The 27,323-nt window shown below is 49.6% G+C and overlaps 1 protein-coding gene across 4 annotated transcripts; it reads right to left on the minus strand.

Annotated features, from left to right (window-relative positions):
* Positions 1-900: 900 nt before the first annotated feature.
* LOC140904047 (Ig-like V-type domain-containing protein FAM187A) lies at positions 901-27,274 on the minus strand. Of its 4 annotated transcripts, none has more exons than XM_073326250.1 (5): positions 27,161-27,274; positions 24,041-24,192; positions 8,893-9,025; positions 7,353-7,455; positions 901-2,347 (listed from the first exon to the last, which is right to left on the minus strand). In XM_073326250.1, exons 2-5 carry the CDS (start codon positions 24,181-24,183, stop codon positions 1,023-1,025), a joined length of 1,704 nt encoding a protein of 567 aa, XP_073182351.1. In that variant the 5' UTR covers positions 24,184-24,192; positions 27,161-27,274; the 3' UTR covers positions 901-1,022. The 4 variants fall into 4 exon arrangements, with proteins under 4 accessions (XP_073182351.1, XP_073182348.1, XP_073182349.1 ...); XM_073326247.1 differs by lacking the exon at positions 27,161-27,274 and adding an exon at positions 26,735-27,154; XM_073326248.1 differs by lacking the exons at positions 24,041-24,192; positions 27,161-27,274 and having other exon boundaries at positions 901-2,373; positions 8,893-8,980.
* Positions 27,275-27,323: the final 49 nt, after the last annotated feature.

Here is a 27,323-nt window from a genome sequence, read left to right on the forward strand (position 1 = left end):
GGGCACCCTATGGTTCTGGGTGTGTACGTGAGAGAGAAGAACCGAGGGTAACTTTTTCCAAGCACAGGGGAGACAATGAGGATGGGGGAGCTGAGCAGCAGGAACCCTTCATGAGGAGCCTACAAACAGGTGCTCTGGGGAGGGGCTGAACTGACTTGCTGCTGGAGCCATCAGACTAGAGCCAGAATTTCCAAGGGCTCAACACCTGCAATTGGGGGCAGCGTTCCAAAGAGCTCAGCTCCCCTTTAGATGCCAAGATAAATGGTTGGACTTTCAGAAGAGCCCAGCGCACTGTGGTGCATGTTGGCTGCTGAGCCCTTGAAAAGCTGGCCCCTTGTGCCTCAGTTTCCCACCTGTACAATGGGGATAATAGTAAGGTACTTAACCGTCTTCATACAATGCTTTGAGACCCTTGGCTAGGAAAAATAAAGCCTTGTCTACATTACCACTTACTTTGGCGTAACTTATGTCTCTCAGGAGTGTAAATAAGCCACCCCCCGAGCGACGAAAGTTGCAATGACCTAAGTGCCGGTGTGGACAGCGCTTCTCCCACCAACATAGCTACCACTTTCGGCGGAGGTGGAATTATGCTGATGGGAGAGCTCCCCCAGGGGCATACAGCATCTTCACCAGACATGCCACAGCGGCGTAGCTGTGCTGATGTAGCACTTCTAGTGTAGACTAGCCCTAAGTAAGTGCAAAATATTCGTATTATTTTACTGAGTGACTTGCCCAAAGTCACACAGCAGGTCAATGGCACAGCCAGGAACAGTCCCCAGAAGTCCTGGTTCCCAGACTCTGTCTCTAACAAGCTGAATGCCGTTCTCATTAGGGTTCAGTTCTCTCTTTCTCCACAATGAAAGGAAATGAATGAACATGCACGGGTAGCATTTTGCTTGTATTTATTGCTAACGTGCATTAGAAAAATTCCCAATAGCCCAAGCGAAAATGTTCCAAGACATAATCATGAACAAACAAGAGAAATAATTTCCCTGGCCTGCAGGCAGCGCTCGTCAGCGAGGCTACCCCAAGAGAGTGCATCTGAACGCATAATAGCAGCAGCGGCTGATGTGGATGCCGACGAACACCATGGTGATGAGGACATAGCTTGTGAGGATGGCCTTGATGGCATATCTCGTCTCAGGGTCATCGAGGGTTCGCTTACGGTCACCTTGGAACCGCACGGAGAGCCGGAAGCCAGCAACCATTTGCCCCTCACGCCAGCAGTAGTAAGTGCCCCTGTCGTCCAGCTGGGTAAATCGAATGTGCAGGTGGTTGCCATGGTCAATGAAGACCCGCATGCTTTTGTTGACCCCAATGAGGAAGCTGGTGCGGTACAGTCGAGTTGAATCTTTGTCCCACGCCACTGCATGCTCTGGCCTGGCCCCGGGGCAAGCAATTATCAGACCGCTGCCGAGGTGTTGCTTGTGGAACTGAATGGGGACTTTGGGCAGCCAGGGTTTCTGGCCAACCTTTGCAATGAGATTGGAGATGGACAGCACTCCTTCCTCGGGGCCCTTTCTCTTTACACAAGGCGTCAGGCAGCTTCGGATGACAACCTCAGGCTTCCTGAGCCGGATGGTGCCCTGGAAGCGCCTAGGGACAGATCTTGAGCCACAGGACACCACGTCTGTCGGGACTGTGCGGTACCTGGGGTAGAGGTAGGCGCTTTTCACGTAGCAGAGACCAATTCTCCATTGCTCACCTCTCACTCCACAGCGGTCACACTTGGTCCAGTCCCAGAAGGTGGTGAACACGCTGAAATGCTCTTCTGTATGATCCTTCTGTGGGTGCTGGTTCCTGTCCTCAAAGGCCACAGTGATGGCCTTGGAGGACTGCACATCCACATCATAGCCATAGAAGAAGTCCCCTTCCTTGGTACCACAGAGATAGTGGCCTGAATCCTCCACCTGGGCCCGGAAGACGATGAGACTGAACATCCTAATGCTGAAGCGCTTCAGCATGTGGCTGCCCACACGGATGTGGCCTGAGTCCAAGAACATGGTTCCATCGAAGTCGGTTAAGACCTTGGTCTGCCGGCTGCCCATGCTCTTCTGGAAGTACCACACGACTGAGGTGACTTCCTCTGGCTTGCACTTACAAGAGAGCTCAAAACTCATGTCAGCCAAGTAGGCAGCATTGTCAAACATCAGGAAGGCTGGGCAGGGTGTTTTCTTGAATACATCTTCCTTCTCCATGATTGCAAAGGCATGGAGAACATCTGCCATCCCAAGGAGAATGGCAATTCCAACCAGCCTCATCTCCATTAACCAGTCTAGATCCTCAATCAAGCAGTGTGATGGAACGGCATCAAAACATCTCAAGATCCTTACTGATCCTCTTGTCACTAAGGTTAACAGCCAGAGAACAGCGCTGGGACAAAGATGATTTTAATATGTTTCACTATATAAGTATGGGTTTTGTAGTCGAGTTTGGCAGTAGACTCTCCCCTCTGGAACTGCTTTGGTTGATGGGAGAAGGTAGATAGCAGTTGGGATTATCTCATCACGGCCAAATGCTTGCTGGGGAAGCTATTGTAAAAGGTGAGTGTACTGTTTGAAAGAACTTCGTGTTTGTCCTGTGCTGAAGGTTCAAGGCTATCGACTGGGTGTTCAGAGACATTAACTCTAGAACCTTCTATTTTTGTCTCACGTCGGTTCTAGAATGTGAACACCGCCCTGAGAATGGGCGTCTCAGGAAAGAAACAAGCCCTCGCAGCCCAAAGCATGTTACAGGCATGTACACAAAGGTACCATGGAAACGCAGCCACCTCTGAGTGGAAGGCAACAGCCATATAAATCATTGGCACACAGCACAACTGTGGGATGTGGCAGGGCACCTCCCATGCCTCACCGGCCTCTGCGTTACTCCCAGGCAATGGGGGCTGGAATAAACCAGTCTGACTCTGGAAGGTTTTCCTCTTCACTCCTGTTCTATTTTCCCTTCTTATACGGTGGGCCTCACGGTAGGCCCAAGAAGTCCCTTTCAGCAAAACAACAGAGTCCCCCAGTGCAAACAGAAAAGCTTTCCCTGCCTCTTCTTCCCGGGTGCTACCGTACTACACAGGATCCTACTAGCCAGGGTTTCCCCAAGCAGCGTTATCTTTGTTTCTTTCCCTATAGGGAGGGGAGACTGCTTTCCAGCCAGAGGAAGCTTTTCCTTCCTCCTTCCCCCCGCCCTTGCCCTGGCTGCAGCCTGTCTCTCATCTCTCCCCTCCCCTCTCTCACCAGAAAAGGGGGTTTTAAAGGTCACTGGAGCCCTTAACTGGGCCCAGGTGTCTCTAGTTAACTTGAGGTCACCCTTTTTCAGCTCGTAGGGAACAGGGCCTTCATCATTTTAGGGCTGATAGATCTGCCCTCCACCACTCTATCCTGCCCAGAATATCAGGGCAAACATTGGTTGTGAACACTGATGCAGAGCAGACAAGACCTCCATTGTTTAATGTTTTGGTTGACATTGGATCCCATGTACCCCTCTGGGAGAGATGGATGGGGAGGGCTCAGCACTGTCTGGATTTGACCCCATGGTTCTAGGGGGTCTTGGGATTTCAAACCAGACACTTAGGCCATTAAGCCCTCCCTGCCTTCAGCTTTCCAAAAGCTAGAGCTGGGGGCACTGGATTTCATAGAGTCATAGATTAGGGTTAGAAGGGACCTCAGGAAGTCATCTAGTCCAACCCCTGCTCAAAGCAGGACCAATCCCCAACTAAATCATCCCAGCCAGGGCTTTGTCAAGCCTGACCTTAAAAACCTCACAGGAAGGAGATTCCACCACTTCCCTAGGTAACGCATTCCAGTGCTTCACCACCTTCCCAGTGAAATAGTTTTTCCTAATATTCAACCTAGACCTCCCTCACTGCAACTTGAGACCATTGCTCCTTGTTCTGTCATCTGCCACCACTGAGAACAGCTGAGCTCCATCCTCTCTGGAACCCCCCTTCACGTAGTTGAAGGCTGCTATCAAATCCCCCCTCATTCTTCTCTTCCGCAGACTAAACAAGCCCACTTCCTTCAGCCTCTCCTCCTAAGTCATGTGCCCCATCCCCCTGATCATTTTTGTTGCCCTCCGCTGGACTCTCTCCAATTTGTCCACATCCTTTCTGTAGTGGGGGGCCCAAAACTAGACGCAATACTCCAGATGTGCCAAATAGAGGGGAATAATCACTTCCCACAATCTGCTGGCAATGTTTCTACTAATGCAACCCAATATGCTATTCACATACAGGGTATGGGACTTGGGAAGACCGGGCTGGTGGCTCCCACCCTGAGCAGAGCTCAGCTGCTTGCCCCGGCTGGTCTGGTTAGGATGGGACTTCCTCTTCCTCTGCACAGCACCCAGGGCGAGGTCAGACCCACCCCCAGATTTCCACCCCAGCTCCAGGAAGCTCTGCAAACTCCCCTCCCCACAACTCCCTGCTTCCTGTACACATCACACCTCAGCTGCAGGGGGAGAGATCACTGTATGAGGAGCTTCTCCCCCATCCACCCCACCCCTATGCATCCAGACCCCCTCATACCCAGACTCCCCACCTGCGCCGAGCCTCACCCCCTGTGATGTTATTGACAGGAACTGTGACCGTACAGATCATTGTTGCAACCAGGGTCCTATGGTTGCACCAGGTCTTGTACAGAGGAGGTTCAGTGGGGTGTCCATGGAAAGGTTATAGTTTGCTGGTTATGATTATGCTGTCTGTATTTGTGCATCATTTTTGTATTCAAAGTTATGAGTATTGGCTATGAACTTGTTTGATTCTAAGTAGTCTCAGTGAAGCATTTTCTCAGCTTCTTGAGAAAGGACTATTCTCAGTAAGTGCCCAATCAAGAAACATTTAACAGACAATGGACTTTGGGAGATGCCAATCCACATCTGAGCTTTCCTGTTCAAACTAACATGTAAACAGTGGCACTGGCCTGCAAAAAACTGAGTCATGCATGAACATCTGACTTGCCCAAGTGGCTACAGGCTCCATCTTGTTGTGATTTTGCACAGGAGAACAGAGGGGTTTCCACCCACAAGAGAGAGAATATAAAAGGCCCTGGAAACCCCTCCATTTTGTCTTTAGCTGGCTCAGAAGATAGCCTCTCCACCGCAAAGAGATGCCTGAAAGAAACTGGAACAAAGGACAGTAACTATGGAGGTGTGAGTGACTGCTGGACCCAGACTAGGAAGGAATCAAGTCTGTGAAAGAAGCTTATTGGAACATCTCTGAGGGCGAGATTTACCTGCATTTAGTTTCCTACTGTATTAGGCTTAGACTTGCGTGTTTTTGTTTTATTTTGCTTGGTAATTTACTTTGTTCTGTCTGTTATTACTTGGAACCACTTAAATCCTACTTTTTTATATTTAATAAAATCACTTTTTGCTTATTAATTAACCCAGAGCAACTAATTAATACCTGGGGGCGCAAACAGCTGTGCATATCTCTTTATCAGTGTTATAGAGGGTGAACAATTTATGAGTTTGCCCTGTATAAGCTTTATATAGAGTAAAATGGATTTATCTGGGGTTTGGACCCCATTAGGAGCTGGGTATCTGGGTGGTGAAGACAGGAGCATTTCTTAAGCTGTTTTCAGTTAAGTCTGCAGCTTGTGGGGGACATGGTTCAGACCTGGGTCTGTGTTTACAGCAGGCTAGTGTGTCTGGCTCAACAAGACAGGGTACTGAAGTCCCAAGCTGCCAGGGAAAATGGGCTCAGAGGTAGTCCCAGCACATCAGGTGGCAGTCCAAAGGGGGTTTCCGTGACCTAACACATCACACGCCCCCAGAACCCCACCTGCCAAGCCCCACTCCCCCTGAACATGGACCACCCCAATGAGTCACCCAAAGCCAGATCCCCACCCCACCGAGCCCCAACCAGCTGCACCTGGATCCCCACGCCACTGAGCTCCACTCCCCCCAGCATCTGGACCCCCACACCAGATCCACATGCCAAGCTTTATCCCGCCCACACCCAGAACCCCCCCCCCCCCCGCTGAGCCCCAACCACCTTCATCTGGACCCCCCTGTAGAGTCCCATTACCGTTGCACCCAGAACCCCCAACAAACCCCTGTGCCTCCAGATCCCCCCCACACCCAGATCCCCCACTGAGCTCCCCACACCCAGATTGCCCCATACAGAACCCTCTCAATCCACACCGGGATCCCCCCTCACTGAGCCCCTCCACACTTGGATTCTGCTGGGCTGAGCCTGCCTGCCCACACCTGGTGCACCTGGCATGGAGAGGCAGGGCCCTGGGGTGTTTCTTGGGCAGGCCCAGTCCTGACACTGTGTCCTGGGGGGAGCTGCAGAGTGATCTCCCACCTCTGTGCAGCCAGTGGCCTGTGCTCCCCAATTCCATGCTGGAGCCTCCACATTTATCTGACAAATAAAATTTGCAGAATTTTTAATTTTTTGGTGCAGAATGCCCTCAGGAGTATGACTGTGGAAATTAGCAATGTACATTCCATATATTTATTCCAGGTTCTGTTTAAGCAGGGCGTCAGATCAGTCCTAGATATGGCTGTACACATGAACCCATTCCACACTTGGCGGTTACTGTTTAACTATTATAATACAGCTGCTTATGTTTCTAAAATCCCCTGTTGACCAAAAACGCGTGGCCAGAGAAAAGAATAGAGGGGGATTCATCTTCTCCCACTAATACTAGAGTGATATTTCCCATCCCCAAACAATATATTCAATACAGTACTACTGATTCACAGCAAGTGTTGTCTCCTGTGTGATGGCCCCTTCCCCAAGATAATCCTTCTGGTGACTAATATTTATTTGTACCAGGCCATTCTTCTAGGTAGGTGAAGCAGGTACAAAGTAAAACTCAATCAACAACTTTCTGTAGAAAACGGGTCTCTCACTGTCCCTCCATCTTTGATAGAGCAGTACAGGAAAGGTCCCTCCTGGCCCTCAGCTCCTATAATCCTGGTGGAGCGTGAGCTGTAGCGGGAGCCTGTGCTCCTTCAGCTAACGCAGTAACATTTCACCAGCTCTTTAATTAGTCTGTCATCTGCCTCCTTTCGCTGGCCAGCCCCCCCCAGATGGGTTTCTCTCTCAGCCTCATTCTGCTCTTCCTGCAAAGCAGCTGTACCTGCTTCAACTGTGCCCTCGGGAAGGCCATCAGCACCACAATTCCTGCCCATGCGCTGTAGTTTCCCGAACAAGTCCCTGCAGCTATCCTTCTCCACCTGGCTCAGGAGAGCCACATTTAGTCCAAAGCGCTTGGTCCCAGAAAGGCTCTGTAATATCTGAAGGACAGCTTCTCTGTCTTCCCTACAGGCATGCTCGGCCAGCACCACAAGAAATTCACCCAGGAGGCCAAAGCCAACATCAGCTTGAAAGATTCTGCCCAGGTCCTTACCGCCGAGCTGAAACAGGAACTGGTATCTTTCCTGTCCACTTTTCAAGCATCTGCGCCAATATCTGTAAAAGTCTGCAGACGTTTCAGGGAGTCCATCCCATCCCTGGATGAAAAAGATGGTCAATAACAGTTACATAAAACAGGTGCAGAATCCCACCAGCTGGTGGGGGTTGGGAGCAGAATTCCCTCTGGACAGGTCATTCCATAACTGGTAACTGAAAGGCTGTGCTATCACTGAGTTTAATTCGTAAAGTCAAAATGGCTTTGCCACTCAAGTTTATGGTAAGTATGAGTGAGAGTGGGTGAGGGTGTGTGTTGTGCTGGTAGATTTTTTTGATTTGTGCAGTAGGTGAATGAGAGGTATGGACTGTGGTGAGGGGCTATGTGTGTTAGGGGTTATTGTGTGTGCTGGTTGTGATGTTGTGTGTGGTTGTGTCTGGAGGAGTTGTGCTGGGAATTTGTGTTGATTTGTATTTGAGGGGTGGTGCAGGGAGATTTGTGTTGAACAGCGTCTGAGGGAATGCTGGGAGATGTGTGTCGATTTGTGTATGTAGCAAATGAGGGGTTGTATGCTGTGGTGAGTGTGGTGCTATGTGTTTGGGCTTGTTGTGTTGATTTGTGTGTGGATGATGCTGGGAGATTTGTGTTGATTTGTCTGGGTATGTGTGTTATGGTGGGGAGTTTGCACAGATTTGTTGGGGGAGTTTATGTAAAGTTATATGGGTGGCAATTCAACCTTTGAAGAACTGTGGCAACTGGTCCAAGTAATTCACCATCTGTGCAGTCTCCCTTATATCACTCATTACAACCAATGAAACTGTTGTATACAAATTACATGTAGCATAAAGATACTGATTGGTTGAGTTAGCTCTCATATCACAATGGCTAGAACTCTTGGCATGGCATAGACAAATGCATGCCTTGCTGTCACATGGGTGTAATTCATAGCATCAGAATGGCTGAGGACTAAAAAACTGGAGAGTAACAGACCAGCAATCCGAGGGATGACTGAACAAGCTGATATTCTAAACAAAAAGAGCTTTCAGCCATGCTTGTGGCTGTTTCCACCATTTCACACTGACTCAGAAGACATTCTATGCTTCAGAGTGACACCCAGATGAATCCTGGAATATTATTATATAGATTGTTCCCTAGGGGCTGCTTTGCACTTTCCTCTGATGCAGCTGGTCCTGGCCATTGTCAGAGATAAGATGTAGGACTAGATGGACCGTTGGTCTGATCTACTGTGGTGATTCTGGAGATTTCTTTTACTGCTTGTCTACACATTGTGCTAAAGCTATTGTGCTTTAAAATTCACCCCCGCCAACCAAATTAACTTTTAAGTGTAGACAAGCCCTCATCAGCTCAATCCACTTTGGAAGTAGATTAAACTAAAGCAGAACAAGGTACTCATATTCTGGAATAAGTGTTCATACATGGAATTATTCTGGAATAGCTATTGCATTTTAAATTCACACCCTACCTTAATTTGAATTAACTTTTGTGTGTAGACAAACACTAATGGAGTTTTCCTCCTCACCTGGGCTAGCTCCATCTCTCTGTCCTGCTTGCCATTAGCTTGGGTAGCATAGGAATTCCAAAGAAGGTTTTTCTTTTTTCCCATTTTGTCCTTTTTCTCTAGAGGTTTCAGGTGTGATGCTAGCACAATATCCCTGCAGGAAATATAGAGGGAGCAGTAAACCCAGCAAGAGCAAATATCCTCTTGAAATTAGCGCCATTTCCAGTTTGATTCCTCTCTGTGAGACTGGCACAGTCACTGAGTTTGTAGTGCAAAGTTCTACCATGTAAAAGATCTGGGTTCAAATCAAGATCACAAAATCTCTTGTGGCCAGATTATATGTTCCCAGTTACTGCTTACTACTACACAGACTAACATGCAAGAGATCTAATTCCACTTCTCAAGTCTGATCTCTCATACTCTGAAACCTGTCATCCCAGAATGAAAAGGGGCTAAGGGCACTGTGACAGAGAGTTTGGACCTCTGTCCCTAACTGATAGTTCCTAACTGTCACGGAGTCCCTGGGCGATGCTCTGGAACTGCTCCCCATGAAGCCAGTCAGGGCTCTGGGGTAGTCGCCTTCCTGTGAGCAGCCTGTCTTCAGGACACACAGCTCACACAGCTTCCACCTTCCTGGGTCTGACCTCAGAGCATTCAGCATCCTCTGCCCCTCCGTGCGCTTCCCCCCAGTGAGTCCACTCAGGTGGGGCTCCTGGGGAAGCCAGAGGGTCCTGCACCCCAACTTCGCAGTCAGACGGGACTCTCAGCCAGCCAGTAAAACAGAAGGTTTATTAGACGACAGGAACATGGTCTAAAACAGAGCTTGCAGGTGCAGAGAACGGGACCCCTCAGCTGGGTCCATTTTGGGGGGCAGTGAGCCAGACAACCACGTCTGCACTTCACTCCATGTCCCAGCCAGCCCCAAACTGAAACTCCCTCCAGCCCCTCCTCCTCTGGGCTTTGTTCCTTTCCCGGGCCAGGAGGTCACCTGATTCCTTTGTTCTCCAACCCTTCAGCTCTCACCTTGCAGGGGGGGAAGGGCCCAGGCCATCAGTTGCCAGGAAACAGGGTGTTGGCCATTCTCTGTGTCCAGACCCCTGCACACACCTGCCCTCTAGGGCTTTGCAATGATCATACACCCTTACCCCACCCCCTAGATACTTAAGAACTGCATAGGGGAAACTGAGGCACCCCCACAATATTCGGAGGAAACATTAAGAACAGGCCCACTTCGTCACACTAACGACAGAGAGGGAGAGAGCGAGTGTGTGTCAGAGACCTGCATACTGGTCTGTGAAATGAGGTTTCAAAGTGGTAGTTAAGCCTTTGGAAAGGAAGCTATTACTCATCCTTACAGATCTTTGTATCCTCATTGGGCTATCTCTAAGGTCTGGTATACACTACAGAGTTAAGTCGATGCAAGGCAGTTTACATCAACCTCACTACGGAAGTGTCTACACTTAAATTTCACTCCTGCTGATTTAACAGCCCAGGTCCACCAACTTAATAACTCCACCTCTGTGAGTGGCATAGAGTCAAGGTCGATGTAGTTAGGTCGATGCAGTGTCAGTGTAGACACTTTTCAGAGTAGCAGCCGTGTTAGTCTGTATCCGCAAAAAGAAAAGGAGGACTTGTGGCTCTTTAGAGACTAACCAATTTATTTGAGCATGAGCCTTCGTGAGATACGTGCATCCGATGAAGTGAGCTGTAGCTCACGAAAGCTTGTGCTCACATAAATTTAGATACAATTTAGTAGACACTGTACTGCTTACGTGAACTGTTACTGGCTGTGAAACACTGTCCCACAATGTCTCACACTGACAGTATAATTGATTCAAGCACTCCTGGTGAGGATGCACATTGCCGACACAAGAAGCAAAGTGTAGACATGCACAAGTGATGTAATTACTGCAACAGCTGTATGCGGACATAAGTTAGGCCCACTTAAATTTGTAGTGCAGATATGGCCTTAGAGAAAGCAGGAAGCTTGAGCCCTTATTGCATGTATAGAGCCTTGTCTACACTCCACAGTTTTGTCAACAAAAGTCAGCTTTCATCGACAAAACAGTGGAGGTGTACATACTGCAATGTTCCTCCTGCCGATGTAACTCCCTTGCTACACCAACATAATAAAACCAACTCAAAGAGAGGCATAGGGCTGTTTGCAACATGGTTAGAGTGACACAGCGTCAGTGTAGGTCCTGTGCTTGCTTGCGTTGCCCTAATTGGCCTCCAGGAGGTGTCCCACAATATCCATTATGACCACTCTCGTCAGCAGTTTGAACTCCACTGCCCTGAAGGTACACATGTGTGCACCCCTCCTGCGTTTAAAGGCCCTGGAATTTTTGAAATTCCTCTTCCTGTTTGCTCAGCGGGGACAGTTCACACAGCATCTTCCCAGCTGACCATGCCGGCTTTCCACAGTAAACGCGCTCCTGCATGGAATACACCAGAACTGTTGGATCTGCTGGATCTGTGGGGAGAGGAGGCTGTGCTGTGGCAGCTTTGCTCCAGCATAGGAACTTTGATATCTAGTATGATTAATGTTCAGAAAGCAAGCACCACAGGGATCATTCAAGGCAGCAAGTAAACATTGCCTGGCCGAATGCATCACTTAAAGCCACATTACTGGGAATAATTGTCAAAATGCTCCTTCAAAGCCTCCCTAATTTGAATACTCCCCCTGCTGTACCCCTCTTATTACCCTGGTATCTGGCTGCTCAAAATCAGCAGCCAGATGATCTACCTCAGTGCTCCACCCCTGAGGAAACTTTTCCCCCTTCCCTTTGCAAATGTTATGCAGCGCAAAACAGGCTGCGATAACTATTGGAATATTTTCCTCATTGAGGTCTAACCTGACAAAAAGGCAGCACCAGCGACCTTTTAATCAGCCAAAGGCACATTCAACAATCATTCAGCACCTGCTGAACTTGTTATTGAAGCACTCCTTGCTGCTGTTTAGGTTCTCAGTGTAAGGCTTTGTGAGCCATGGGACCAAGGGGCAGGCCGGGTCTCCCAAGATCCCTATGGGAATTTCCACATCCCCCGATTGAATCTTCTGGTCTGGAAAGTCCCAGAATGTAGCTTTCTATACAGTTCAGTGTTTCTAAAGATTTGAGCATCATGCACCTTCCCTGACCACCCTGCATTGATGTCAGTGAAACAGCCTCGGTGATCCACCAGCACCTGCAAGACCCTGGAGAAGTAGCCCTTCCGGTTCATATACTCTGTCACAAGATGGTCTAGGGCCAAAACTGGTACATACGTTCCATCTATCACTCCACCACAGTTAAGGAATCTCATTGTCTCAAAGCCATCAAGTATTTCCTGCATGCACATTACTGAGAGTCACAGTCCTTTGCAGCAGAAGGTAATTAATGGCCCTGCACACTTGCATCATCACAACCCTCACGGTGGACTTTCCAACTCTAAACTGATTCACGACTGAAAGGTAGCAGTCTGGAGTTGCCAGCTTCCACACAGTGATCACCACTCGCTTTTCCACAGTGAAAGCAGCTCTCGTTTTGGTGCCCTTGCACTGGAGTGCTGGGGCAAGCTCCACACACAATTCCAGGAAGGTAGATTTGTGCATCCAAAAGCTCTGCAGCCACTGCTTATCATCCCAGACCTACATAACAATGCTATCCCACCACTCAGTGCTTGTTTCCTGAGCCCAGTACCGAAGGTCCATGTGCAGCTGCTCCATGAATGCCAGCAGCAATCTTGAATTATTTCTTTCCATGGCACACAGCAGGGCAGGTACCACCAATTCACTTTCTGATTCACAGCTTATGAAATACTGCAGGACCAGCTGCATTGTGTTCATAACACTCATTACCAGACGGGTGAGCAGTTCAGGATCCATGCTTTCAGGCAGAGATGAAGGGCACACAGTTAACAAGGGCTGTTGAAAAACATCATGAAACAAAGTTGGAAGCCCATGGAATGATAGGACAGAAAGAACTGCATCATGGGATGGTAAGCACGTCCCCATGATGCACTGCAATCCGTTCCCAGAGCTCCCAGAGGCAGAGAGGGGTGAGTTGCACAGTGGGATAGCCTACCAACAATGCAACACTTTCTCTGTTGATGCAAGAGCACTGACTGTGGACACACTCTGCTGACACAAGGAGCGTTGTGTGGACACGCACAACCAAAGCGGTTTATGATCATCAATGTAACTTAAGTCAACTTAACTCTGTAGTGTAGACATGGCCTAGGTAACTGGAGAAAACTGATTCGGAGAACAGGGGTGGGTGCCCAAGATCAGGGGAGGTGTATGCAGGTATGCCAGCTGGTACAGATGGAGACTATTGATAATAAAAATCTCCAGACACAGAATGGCCTTGGTAACTAGTCATAGATTTTAAGGTCAGAAGGGACCATTATGATAATCTAATCTGACCTCCTGCACAACGCAGGCCACAGAATCTCACCCACCCACTCCTGTAACAAACCCCTAACCTATGTCTGACACTAAACTGGGAAGAGAGGTAGATACGCTGGAGGGTAGGGATAGGATACAGAGGGACCTAGACAAATTAGAGGAGTGGGCCAAAAGAAATCTGATGAGGTTCAACAAGGACAAGTGCAGAGTCCTGCACTTAGGACGGAAGAATCCAATGCACCGCTACAGACTAGGGACCGAATGGCTAGGCAGCAGTTCAGCAGAAAAGGACCTAAGGGTTACAGTGGACAATAAACTGGATATGAGTCAACAGTGTGCCCTTGTTGCCAAGAAGGCCAATGGCATTTTGGGATGTATATGTAGGGGCACTGCCAGCAGATTGAGGGATGTGATCGTTCCCCTCTATTTGACATTGGTGAGGTCTCATCTGGAGTACTCTGTCCAGTTTTGGGCCCCACACTACAAGAAGCATGTGGAAAAATTGGAAAACGTCCAGCGAAGGGCAACAAAAATGATTAGGGGACTGGAACATATGACTTATGAGGAGAGGCTGAGGGAACTGGGATTGTTTAGTCTGCTGAAGAGAAGAATGAGGGGGGATTTGATAGCTGCTTTCAACTACCTGGAAGGGGGTTCCAAAGAGGATGGATCTAGACTGTTCTCAGTGGTAGCTGATGACAGAACAAGGAGTAATGGTCTCAAGTTGCAGTGGGGGAGGTTTAGGTTGGATATTAGGAAAAACTTTTTCACTAGGAGGGTGGTGAAACATTGGAATGCGTTACCTAAGGAGGTGGTGGAATCTCCTTCCTTAGAGGTTTTTAAGGTCAGGCTTGACAAAGCCCTGGCTGGGATGATTTAGTTGGGGATTGGTCCTGCTTTGAGCAGGGGGTTGTACTGGATGACCTCCTGAGGTCCCTTCCAACCCTGATATTCTATGATTCTACTGAAGTCCTCAAATCATGGTTTAAAGACTTCAAGGTGCAGAGAGTCCTCCAGCAAGTGACCTGTGCCCCACACTGCAGAAGAAGGTGAAAACCCCCAGGGCCTCTGCCAATCTGCCCTGGAGGAAAATTCCTTCCCAACCCCAAATATGGTGATCAGCTAAACCCTGACCATGTGGGCAAGACTCACCAGCCAGACACCCAGGAAAGAATTCTCTGTAGTAACTCAGATCCCACCCCATCTAACATCCCATCACAGGCCATTGGGCACATTTACCGCCTATAGTCAAAGACCAATTAATTGCCAAAATTAGGCTATCCCATCATACCATCCCCTCCACAAACTTATCAGCCAGATATGTCTTTTGCCCCCACTGCTCCCCTTGGAAGGCTGTTCCAGAACTTCACTCCTCTGATGGTTAGAAACCTTTGTCTAATTTCAAGTCTAAACTTCCTGATGGCCAGTTATGGCTCTTGGGGGTGGGGGGTCTCTGCCAAAAATGCCATGCAGCTCTTTGTAAAAGAGGTATGGCTGCAGCTCCACACCAGAGTGACTGTTGGCCTCTCTTGCCTTCTGGTACACCTGCCGCACTTCCTTGGCTTTCATGTGCCTCTACTGAGGGTCCCTCTCTTAGCCCTTCTTCACCATGCCCGGAGCGATCTGCTCATAGATATCTATGTTTTCATGGCTGGATCAGAGCTGTGCTGCACAGCCTCTTCTCCCCACAGTCCTGGGAGATCCACCACCTCCTGGTTACTCCAGGCAGGAGGGCAGCTGCAGCATGGTCAGCTGCTAGGTAAGCTCTCCATGCCGAGCAAACAGGAAATGGAATTTCAAAAATTTGCAGGGATTTAGAGGGGGGGGAGGCATATACCTGTGTACGTGGGCACTGGGCAGTGGAGTTCAAAAGGGTGACCAGAGCAGTCATGGTGGGGCATTGTGGGACATCTCTTGGAGACCATTAAAGTCGACATAAGTAATGCAGTGTCTACACTGACACTGTGTCCACCTAACTACATTGACCTAAGCACTAGGCCTCTTGCAGAGGTGGAGTTATTAAGTCGTGTACTGAGCGATCTACTCAGTTGAAGCAACATTTTAGTGTAGCTGCTTCCAGACTTAGGCGAACGTAAACTGCCTTATGTCGACCTAACTCTGTAGTGTAGACCAAGCCTGTCTCTCCCATGACAACAGGGACTTCAACAGTGGTGCTGGAATCAGAGTACAGGGCAACTGCTGACTGCTAGAGGAAGCTTTGGACAGTAGCATAGCAAAGGCTGAGAACTGGATGTGATGGGAACTCATGGAAGTGATTCTGAGAAAGATTAAAAAGAGAAAAACTACAATGTAGCTTGTCAGGGTTCCCTCCCCACTCTGAACTCTAGGGTACAGATGTGGGGACTCGCATGAAAGACCCCTAAGCTTATTTCTACCAGCTTAGGTTAAAAACTTCCCCAAGACACAAATCCTTCCTTATCCTTGGATGGGTACTGCTGCCACCCCCAAGTGAGTTAGACAAAGATTCAGGAAAAGGGCCACTTGGAGTTCCTGGTTCCCTAAAATATCCCCCCAAGCCCCTTCACCCCCTTTCCTGGGGAGGCTTGAGAATAATATACCAACCAAATAGGTAAACCAGATTCTTAAAAAACAGAACTTTATTATAAAGAAAAAAAAGTAAAAGCAGCACCTCTGTAAAATCAGGATGGAAGGTAACTTTACAGGGTAATCAGATTCAAAACACAGAAGATTACCCGCTAGGCAAAATTTTAAAGTTACAAAAAAACAAGGATAAACCTCCCTCTCAACACAGGGAAAATTCACAAGCTAAAAAACAAAAGATAATCTAACGCGCCTTGCCTTATTTACTTACTCTTTTTGCAATATTAAGACTCATTTTAGGATGATTTTAGGAGAAAGAGTTTTCTGACCTGATGCTTCTCTGCTTCCCCAGAGAACACACACAAAAAAAGAGCACAAATAAAGCCTTCCTCTCCCTCCCCCGCCCCCGTCCCGCCCGCTCCCACCCCCGATTTGAAAGTATCTTCTTTCCCCATTGGTCCTTTTGGTCAGGTGTCAACCAGGTTATCTGAGCTTCTTAACCCCTTACAGATAAGGAGGAATTCTAGGCTATGCTTAGCTGTATGGTTATGACATAGCTGGATACAGATGGATGAATAAATGGAAAGGAAGGAGGACATACAAACACTTCTGGGGTCTAACATGGCATATGTTTAACAGCTTGGGAATTGTTGGATAGCATTGGCGGGCAACATGTACTTTAGCTACATCCTCACTCTATAGTGGGTGGGCAGAGACATGCACTACAGTGGGCCACAGGCTTGTACCTATGCCCCCAGACAAGCTAGCAAGCTCAAGTTCTGATGACATACAGGAACTTGTCTGGGGATTTATATGTGGATGGTTGGGGAGAAGGGGGTTGGGCTTAAACATGTGTCAGACCTGCTGTGTAGACATGCCCTAAAGGGAAGCAAAGACTTACCTTATTCAACTGAAGCTTCAGGAACAATTTAGGGAGATTGAATTTAATTACCCAAAACGTAATTTGATCAAGGCATGAGTTAGCACTGTTACTGTGAAAGTGTCACAGGATCTTTAATCACCCTAGGTGGCCAGGGTCTCAGTTTTATGTCTTCTGAAAAGGTAGCACCTCTAACAGCCCAGTGACCTCTGACACAATGCTGGAGCAGTAGTCTCATAGTACCAATAAGAGTGCCATCTCTACCTCCTTCTGCACCCAAAGAATCTCCTTGAGGTCTCTCATCTAAATACTGACCCACCAAACCCCTACTTCATTTCCCAAAACCGACAGGATGCCAGTGAAAGATGCAATTGTGTCACTGCAGGACATTCATTTGATCACTCTTCCCTTGTAGGAAAGAAGGGCTTAAAAGCCAGATGCAAAGTGACCAAAGGGAGCTAGCAAACAGGGGAGTTTGTAGGAGGGAGAAAGAGTAAACTCAGCATGGTTCAGAAAGGCTACATCGCCAAGGCCGACACTGCTCCTGGCTCCTCCACCTGCTCCTGCGTCCAGACAAGACAACCCAGCCATGGATGTCTCTACCAGGTCCTGATGTGGAATTGCAGAAACTGTGGCCTGCATTTCCCCATCACAGAAAGCCAGGCTGGGGGGACCATCCAGTGTGAGAGGGGCCTACTGGTACAATCTCTCAGGAAGCAGGAGGGAGAGCTACAGGAGGAGGAGCCTAGGTTGAGGAGCATCCATGCATATGAGGAATTAATTGAAAATATTCATATGGAAACATCCAAGCTTGAGGCAGCAATCCAGCTGGTCAGGACTGAAGGAGCGTCACCAGGGGAGGAGAAAATGGCTCCTTCACAGGGAGGAAGCTGGCTGCTGGTTACTTCTGGCAGCAGGCAGTGCTCCCCACCCCTGCCCCACTCCCAAACCACTATCTAGAAAGATAAAAAACTGGTATGCTACCCTGGCAACAAGGGATGAGGAATTTCCCCAAGGGTGGAGGGGGAGAAGCCATGTATCCCAAAGGTTGGGAGGATCGCAGCCACCACTTCCAGGAAGAAACTAAGGGTAGTGGTGGTCGGTAATTCCCTTCTAAGGATGATGGAGGCATCCATCTGCTGGCCTGACATGGCATCCTGGGGCCCATATCCAAGACATTATGGAAGGACTGCCAAGGATTATCCAGCCCTCTGACTACTACCCTATGCTGGTCATCCACGTGGGCAATAATGATAATGCAAAGTCTCACCCTGAGCAGATCAGAAGTGACTACAGGGTTCTGAGAGTGAGGGTGAACTGGTCGGGGGCACAGGTGGTGTTCTCATCATTCCTTCTCGTCAAGGGTAGGGGCCCAGGCAGAGATAGATATCCTGGAAATAAATACATGGCTGCACTGATGGTGTCGCCAGGAGGGCTTCGGTTTCCTAGACCATGAGATGCTGCTCTGAGAAGAAGGACTGCTGAGCAGAGATAGAGTCCATCTATCAAGGGGAAGTATATCTTTGGATACAGACTAGCTAACCTAGTGAGATGGGCTTTAAATTAGGTTTGATGGGGGCAGGAGACAAAAGCCCACATGTAAGTCCAAAACAAGAACCTGTGTGAAGGGTCAGAATCTTAGGGGAATGTGGGCATGTATACTAACGCAAGATGTACGGGAATAAACAGGAAGAACTAGAAATACTAGCGAATAATCACATTTATGACATAACTGGCATCACAGAGAGTTGGTGGGATAATTCACATGACTGCAATATTGTCATAGAAGGGTACAGCTTGTTCAGGAAAGACAGGCAGGGAAAAGAAAGGAGGAGGTGTTGCCTTGTATGTCAAAGGTATACACACTTGCACTGAAGTTGAGATAGAAGTGGGAAGCAGACTTGTTGATAGTCTCTGGATAATGATTAAAGGGGTAAAAACCAAGGGTGCTGTCATGGTCGGGTCTACTACAGACCCCTAACCAGGAAGAAGAGGTGGATGAGGCTTTTTTTAAATTAACAAAATAATTCAAAACACAGGACTTGATGGGGATGGGACACTTCAACTTCCCATATATCTGTTGGGAAAATAGCATAGCAGGGCAAAGATTATCCAACAAGTCCTTGGAGTGCATTGGAGACTCGTTTTTATTGCAGGAGGTGGAGAAAGCAACTAGAGGAGAGGGTGTTCTAGATTTGATTCTGACAAATAGGGAGAAATTTGAAGGTGGTTGGCAGCTTGGATGAAAGTGATCGTGAAACGATAAGAGTTCATGATTCTAATGAATGATAGGAGGGAGACATGCAGAATAAAGACAATGGAATAAAGAAAACATCCTGTTACAAGCAAGCTTAAGGGGAAAAAAGAGTTCAGGAGAGCTGGCAGTTTTTAAGAGGCATTATTAAAGACACAAGAGCAAACTAGCCCAATGCATAGGAAAGACAGGAAGTATGGTAGGAGACCACCCTGGCTTAACCTGGAGATCTCCGTCCTGAAATTCAAAAAAGAATCACAGAAAAAGTGGCAACTAGGTCAAATTACGAAGGAACATGTAGGGACAAACATGTAGGGACAAAATTAGAAAGGCCAAGGCACAAAACAAGATTAAACTGGCTACAGACATAGAGGGTATTAAGAAAACATTTTACAAATACAGTAGAAATAAGAGGAAGACCAAGGACTGGGTAGGCCCATTACTCAATGAAGCGGGAGAGACAATAACAGAAAAGGCAGCAACAGCCAAAGTTTTAAATGCCTTTTTTGCTTCAATTTTCACCAGAAAGGTTAGCAGCGATTGTGCAACTAACAGTGAAAATCAGTGTAAACGAGGTAGGATCGGAGGCTAACATAGGGAAAGAACAAGTTGAAAAGGGCTCAGGCTATGTCTACACTATGCAGCTTTTAGCGACATGGCTGCGCCTCTACAGCCATGCTGCTAAAAGGCGCACAGTGTAGCCGATGTTTGTCAGCAGGAGAGAGCTCTCCCGCCAACAAAAAACTTCCACCCCAGCTAGCAACATTAGCGTTGTTGGCAGGAGAGCGCTTCTGCTGACAACGCTCTGTCCACACCGGTGCTTGTCATCAGCACAACTTTTGTCTTTTGGGGGCTGTTTTTTTAACACCTCCGAACGACAAAAGTTTTGTCTTTCACTTCCCAGGGTAGACAAAGCCTTAGACAAGGCAGATGTCTTTATGTCAGCAGAGCCTGATGAAATACATCCTAGAAGACTCAAGGAGCTGACTGAGAAGATATCTGAGACATTAGCAATTATCTCTGAAAACTCATGGAAGACAGGAGAGATCCCAGAGAACTGGAAAAGGGCAAATATAGTATCTAGCTATAAAAAGGAGAATTAAGGACAATCCAGGGAATTATAGACAAGTTTTTACTCCTGGGAGAATTCCCTGCCACTGTGCATGCGCAGAATTCATGTCCCCCACAGAAAATGACTTTCTGACAGGGAAGCAAAGGGAAGCTGCAAGAGCAGTCACGCACCACGCCCTAGCTGCACAGATACATTGTTTCAGGCAGCCAGCAGAGAGGTAAATCACTGCAGGGCTGGGGACACCCCTGCCAGTGGCTCCTACCCTGAGCCGGGATCAGCTGCTAGTCCCGGCTGAGCTGGAGGCAGGAGAGGACGGGACTTCCTCTTCCCCTGCAAGCAGTGGCTGGGGCTGTGTCAGAACCACCCCCAGAAATCTCTCCCAGCTGCAGGAAGCTCAGCATCCTCCCCTGCTTCCTCCTCACATAGTTCCTCAGCTATGGGGGCAGCTGCTCCCCCATCCACCCAACCCTTGTGCATCTGGACCTCCCCTACTCAGACACCCCTGCCAAGCCTCACCTGGTACTCCCAGAACTTCTCAGCCCTCCATACCCAAACCCCACCCCACTGAACCTCAACCCCTGCATCAGGAGCCTCCCTGCACCCAGATCCCCTGCCTCCGGCTCCCCCCACCCCTGCACTCAGACCATCTCCCACTGAGCTCCATGCACTCAAACACCCACCCTGATGCCCCACCTCCTGCACCACCCTGAGCCCCCACATCCAGACCCCCACGCCATTGACCTCCAACTAGCTGCACCCAGACCCCCACTCCACCAAGCCCCACTCCCCAGCACACAGACCCCTTCGCTGAGCCCCAACCACCTTCACCTGGAAGCCCCTGCAGAGTCCCATTACCTCTGCACCTGGAACCTGCCCCCCCAGTGAGCCTCTGTGCATCCAACCCCACCCCCCAGCTAGACCCTCCACTGAGCTGCCTGCACCTAGATTGTCCCACACAGAACCCTCTCACCCCACACCTGGATCCCTCCATACTGAGCCCCTCCACACTTGAATCCTGCCTGGTTGAGCCTGCCTGCCCCACATCTGGTACACCTGGCACAGCGGGGCAAGATCCCAGGGTGTTTCTGGGGCAGGCCCAGACCTTGTGCTGTGTCTGGGTCGGATGCAGCCTCACTGCTGAGTCCATGTCCCGGGAGTGGGGGAGCTGCTAGGCAATCTCCCACCTTCGTGCAGCCAGTGGTCCATGTTCCCCACTGCCATGCTGGAGCCTCTGCATTTATTTAATGACAAATAACACTTGCAGAATTTTAAAATATTGTGCGCAGAATTTTTAATTTTTTGGCGCAGAATGCCCTCAGGAGTAACAAAGTCAGCTTAACTTTGTTATCCAGGAAGCTAATGGAGCAAAAATAATCAATCAATCCATTTGTAAGCACCTAGAAGTTAATAAGGAGATATGTAACAGTCAAAATGCATTTGTCAAGAACAAATCATGTAAAACCAACCTAGTATCCTTCTTTGACAGAGTAACAAGCCTTGTGGATGAGGGGATGCAGCAGATGTGATATATCTCAACTTTAGTGAGACTTTTGATACTGTCTCACATGACCTTCTCATAAATAAAGTATGGAAATATAGCCTAGACCAGGGGTGGGCAAACTTTTTGGCCCGAGGGCCACATCGGGGTGCGAAACTATATGGAGGGCTGGATAGGGAAGGCTGTGCTCCCCAAACAGCCTGGCCCTCGCCCCCTATCCGCCCTCACCCACTGCCTGCCCCCTGACTGCCCCCCTCAGAACCTCCGACCCATCCAACCCCCCCGCTCCTTGTCCCCTGACCGCCCCCTCCCGGCACCCCCTGCCCCTAACCGGCACCCCCTGCCCCTAACCAGCCCCCCAGGATCCCACCCCCATCCAACCCCACCCCGCTCTCTGTCCCCTGACTGTCCCGACCCCTATCTACACCCCCGCCCCCTGACAGGCCCCCCCAGGTCTCCCACACCTATCCAACCCCCCTGCTCCCTGTCCCCAGAATGCCCCAACCCCTATCCACACCCCCGCCCTCTGACAGGTCCCCCGGAACTCCCATGCCCTACCCAACCTGCCCTGTTCCCCGACCCCTGACCACTCTCCCCCCCCAGAACCTCTGCCCCATCCAACTGCTCCCTGTCCCCTGACTGCCCCCCGGGACTCCCTACCCAACCCCCGCCACTGCCCCCTTTCCATGCCGCTCAGAGTGGCAGGAACTCACAGCCCTGCTGCCCAGATGGAGCCAGATGCGCTGCCCATGCAGCGGCGTAACTATGGGGGGGATGGGAGGGGCAGCAGGGGTGGGGCTGGTGGCTAGCCTCCCCGGCCAGGAGCTCAAGAGCCGGGCAGGACAGTCCCGTGGGCCGCATGTGGCCCGCAGGTCGTAGTTTGCCCACCTCTGGCCTAGACAAACCTATATAAGATGGATGATAACTGGATGGAAAAAGGTACTCAGAGAGTAGTCACAGTCAAGCTGGAATGGCATATCGAATGGGGTCTCACAGGGATCTGTCCTGGGTCTGGTTCTGGTTCTGTTCAATATCTTCACAAATTATTTGAATAATGGCATAGTGAGTACACTTATACAATTTGCATATGATGCCAAGCTGGGAGCAGTTGCAAGTGCTTTGGAGGACAGGTTTAGAATTCAAAATAATTTTGACAAACTGAAGAAATGGTCTGAAATAAACAGGATGAAATTCAGTAAGGACAAATGCAAAGTACTACACTTAGGAAGGAATAATCAGTTGCACAAATACAAAATGGGAAATGACTGCCTTGGAAGGAGTATTGCAGAAAAGAATCTGGGGGTTATAGTGGATTACAAACGAAATATTAGTAAATAATGTAATACCATTGCAAAAAAAGTGAACATCATTCTGGGATATATTAGCAGGAGCATTGCAACAAGACACAAAAAGTAATTCTTCCAGTCTAGTCAGCACTGATAAGGCCCCAACTGAAGTACTGTGTCCAGTTCTGGGCAATGCACTTCAGAAAAGATGTTGAGAAATTGGAGAAAGTCCAGAGGAGAGGAACAAAAAATGATTAAAAGTCTAGAAAATAAGGCCTACAAGGAAAGATAGAAAAAATTGGGTTCGTGTAGTCTGGAGAAGAGAAGACTGATGGGGGACACGATAACAGTCTTCAAGTACGTAAAAGGTTGTTTCAAAGAGGAGGCTGCTTTAAAGAGGATAAATTGTTCTCAACCACGGAGGACAAGACAAAAAGTAATGGTCTTAAATTGTAGGAAGGGAGAAGAGTAGACATTAGGAAAAACTGCCTACGTATATAGGTAGTTAAGCACTGGAACAAATTACATAGGGAGGTTGTGGAATCTCTGTCACTGGAAGTTTTTAAGAACAGGTCAGACAAACACCTGTCAGGGATGATCTAGACCGGGGTAGCCAGCCTGAGGAGGAGCCAGAATTTACCAATGTACATTGCCAAAGAGCCACAGTAATACGTCAGCAGCCCCACATCAGCTCCACGCCCCCGCTCCCAGCGCCTCCTGCCCACTGGCAACTCTGCCAATCAGCACCTCCCCCTCCCTCCCCACACCTCCCGATCAGCTGGTTCATGGTGTGCAGGAGGCTCTGGGAGGGAGACGGGGAGGAGCGAGGGCATGGCAGGCTCAAGGGAGGGGGCAGGAAGGGGTGGAGTGGGGGCAGGGCCTGGGGCAGAGCCAGGGGTTGAGCAGTGAGCACCCCCCGGCACACTGGAAAGTTGGCACCTGTAGCTCCAGCTCCGGAGTCGGTGCCTAGACAAGGAGCCGCATAGTAACTTCGGAAGAGCCGCATGGCGCTCCGGAGCCCCAGCCTGGCCACCCCTGATCTAGATAAAACTAACTCCTGCCTCAGCACAGGGGACTACTATACTAGATGACCTATCAAGCTACCGTCCAGGCCTACATTTCTCTGATTCTCTGATTAACTAACATGAAACTTTCATCCTGATGAAAGAAACATTTGATTGTTATATTCCCAATTCTGTGATTCACCATAGAAAACAAAATCCTGCAAACCTGAATTCTTCATAGGATGCCACCTTCTGGTGAACGGCTCGGAACTTGGCATCGTTTTCTCTTTGATACTTTTCATCAGCAGCAACAGCAGCCTGCAGTTCTCTCTCCAAAGCACAAAAATCTATTGCTCCAGTTTCCTCCATTTCAAAAACCTGAGAGCCACACATATAACCACGAGAGTGACTTCAGGTGCATAAGCATCAGACAAGAGATACTCCTCACTCTTTCCCATCTATCCATTTCATCACTAGAGATTTTGTTAGACTCACTATAAGTAACTAATAGTACAGCGTGTCATGCGTTAATGATCCCACCTCAGCCAGGCAAACTCCTGTCTTAAATAATCACTTCAAAGTATGCCATAGGTGCTGGAACTAAGGGTCTGGGGGTGCTGCAGCACCCCGACTTGAAGTGATTTCCATTATATACAGGGTTTACAGTTTGTATCAATGGGTCTCAGCACCCCCACTATATAAATTGTTCCAGCACCCCTGAAGTATGCCCAAATTTTCCAGTGCAATTTTGTTTAACCTGTAGTTAAAGACCACCCTCTACTACACAAATGCTTTTATTCTGGACTCCCATTTAGTCACTGAAAACAGGCATCATTATATATCACTATCATCAGACACCCTAAACGTTGACTTAAGACTGCCAGGATATAAACGTTGCTAAAAATACAGACTAAGAATGTTACAGTTAATAAAGCCTAAGGGTCAAAAAGAACGGCAAGGGTCATGTTGCCAGAGAGTATAAAAAAATTTACAGCTCACACATACTCTTAACAATATTCAGGGTCAGATACAGACACTGAAAATAAAAACACTATGTGCCAGTCAGGCACGCTTCCTCATGCTGAGTAGCATGTTACTTTATTTCAATGGCAATACTCATGGAGTAAGGTACTTTTCAAAGTGCATAAGGGTGTGACACCCTGTGTTTTATTTTCAAAGTGCTGAAGAAAAGCTCCATGTAGCTCAAAAGCTTGTCTCTTTCACTAGCAGAAGCTAGAGAGACAAGGTGGGTAAGGTAATATCTTTTATTGGACCAGCTTCTGTTGCTGAGAGACAAGCTTTCAAGCTACACAGAGCTCTTCCTCAGGTCGGGGGTCGCGAGGTACTCAGAGTGTCACAGCTAAATAAAAGATCGAACAGATTACTTATGCTAAATAACGAGGAGTCCTTGTGGCACCTTAGAGACTAACAGTTAGGCCTGAATAAAGACTGGGAGTGGATGGGTCACTACAAAAAGTAATTTTCCCTCTGCTGATACTCACACCTTCTGGTCGACTGCTGGAAATGGGCCATCTTAATTGCATTGGCCTCATTAGCACTATAAAAGTAATTTTACCTCCCTTGGTATTCACCCCTTCTTGTAAACTGTTGAGAATCGGCCACTTCCACCTTAATTGAATTGGCTCATTAGCACTGACCCCCCACTTCGTAAGGAAACTCCCATCTTTTCATATGCTATAATATATATTCTTCTTACTCTATTTTTCACTTCATGCATCTGATGAAGTGGGTTTTAGCCCACGAAAGCTTATGCCCAAATAAATGTGTTAGTCTCTAAGGTGCCACAAGGACTCCTCATTGTTTTTGCTGATACAGACTCACAGGGCTACCCCTCTGAAACCTGTCATTATGCTAAACAGCACATATTCTAAGGGGCCGTTAAAGGTAAAGTGGTCCATTAACATCCCTGTGCCTTAGGACACCCCCTTTGTGTAGGGTTTCAGAGTAACAGCCTAGTTAGTCTGTATCCACAAAAAGAACAGGAGTACTTGTGGCACCTTAGAGACTAACAAATTTATTAGAGCATAAGCTTTCGTGGGCTACAGCCCGATGAAGTGGGCTGTAGCCCACGAAAGCTTATGCTCTAATAAATTTGTTAGCCCCTGCGTGTAGGCTTCCCACACAATAACTATAGCTGGGATGGTCCCGGCAGGGGCTCTAGACCAAGGGTGGGCAAACTACTGCCCGCAAGCAGGATCCGGCCCTCCAGCCGTTTTAAGCTGGCCCTCGAGCTCCCACTGGGTAGCGGGGTCTGGGGCCGCTCCACGTCCCACTCTGGCGCTCCACCCAGGGCGCAGGGTCAGGGGCCGCTCCATGTGGCTCCTGGAAACCACAGCATGGCCTCCCTACAGTGCACCAACCGGGGAGCAGGGTTGGGGGCCGCTCCACAAGGCTCCCAGAAGCTGCGGCATGACCCCCTCCGGCTCCTACATGCTCCAATGGCCCCCTCCGGTGCTCCAATGGGAGCTGCAGGGGTGGTGCCTGCGGACGGGGCATGCTGCTGCTTCCAGGAACCACTTGAGGTAAGTGCCGCCAAGAGCCTGCACCCCTGAGCCTTTCCCCAAGCCCCAACCCCCTGCCCCAGCCCTGATCCCCTTCCCACCCTCCAAACCCCTCATCCCCAGACCCCCCTTCCCCTACCCCAAGACCCTGCCCTAATCCTCCTCCCGCCCTCCGAATCCCTCAGTCCCAGCCCGGAGCACCCTCCTACACCCCAAACTCCTCATCCGCAGCCCCACCCCAGAGCCCGCCCGCACCGCCCAGCCCTCTTCCCCAGCCCAGCCCAGCGCCCCCTCCCACACCTTGAACTCCTCATCGCTGGCCCCACCCCGGAGCCCGCACCCTCGAACAGAGCCCTCGTCCCAACCCCAATTGTCTACGCATTCATGGCCCGCCATACAATTTCTAGTCCCAGATGTGGCCCTCGGGCCAAAAAGTCCCCCCATTAGCTCCGGCTCTACGATTCCAACGGTGCCCCCCGCCCCAGGGTTGCCAGGGAGCAGCCAGGGGACGGTTGCGGTGACGGGGCCCCCCGCCCCAGGGTTGCCAGGGAGCAGCCAGGGGACGGTTGCGGTGACGGGGCCCCCCGCCCCCGCGGGATCACAGCGGCCCAGCGAAGGGAGCAGGGGCCCTGGCCACGCTGGGGCGAGTCCCGGCTTCGCTCCGGGCCTGCGGGGGACCCTGGGCTAGCCCCGCCAAGGGGGCGCAGAGCTGGGCGGGACTGTTCCCGCCGGGACCGGTCAGTGCAGGGGGCGGCTCGGGGCCGGGCCCCCAGGGAGCTGAGCCCACCGAGCCCCGGGGACCCCTGCTCCGCCCCCGGCCTCACCTGCCGTCTCCATAGCAACGGCCGCGCCGCGGGGCCGAGGCCCCCGGCTAGAGGTGTCCCTGCCAAACGCCTGATCAGAACCGACTGCACAGCCGAGACGGTCCGGCCCCAGGGGCCGCGGACCCAGCTGGGCCTACACCTCCGAACTCCCCGCTCCGGCCGC

The sequence above is a fragment of the Lepidochelys kempii genome, chromosome 27 (genome assembly GCF_965140265.1).
Source record: "Lepidochelys kempii isolate rLepKem1 chromosome 27, rLepKem1.hap2, whole genome shotgun sequence".
In the NCBI taxonomy this organism is placed as follows: domain Eukaryota; kingdom Metazoa; phylum Chordata; order Testudines; family Cheloniidae; genus Lepidochelys; species Lepidochelys kempii.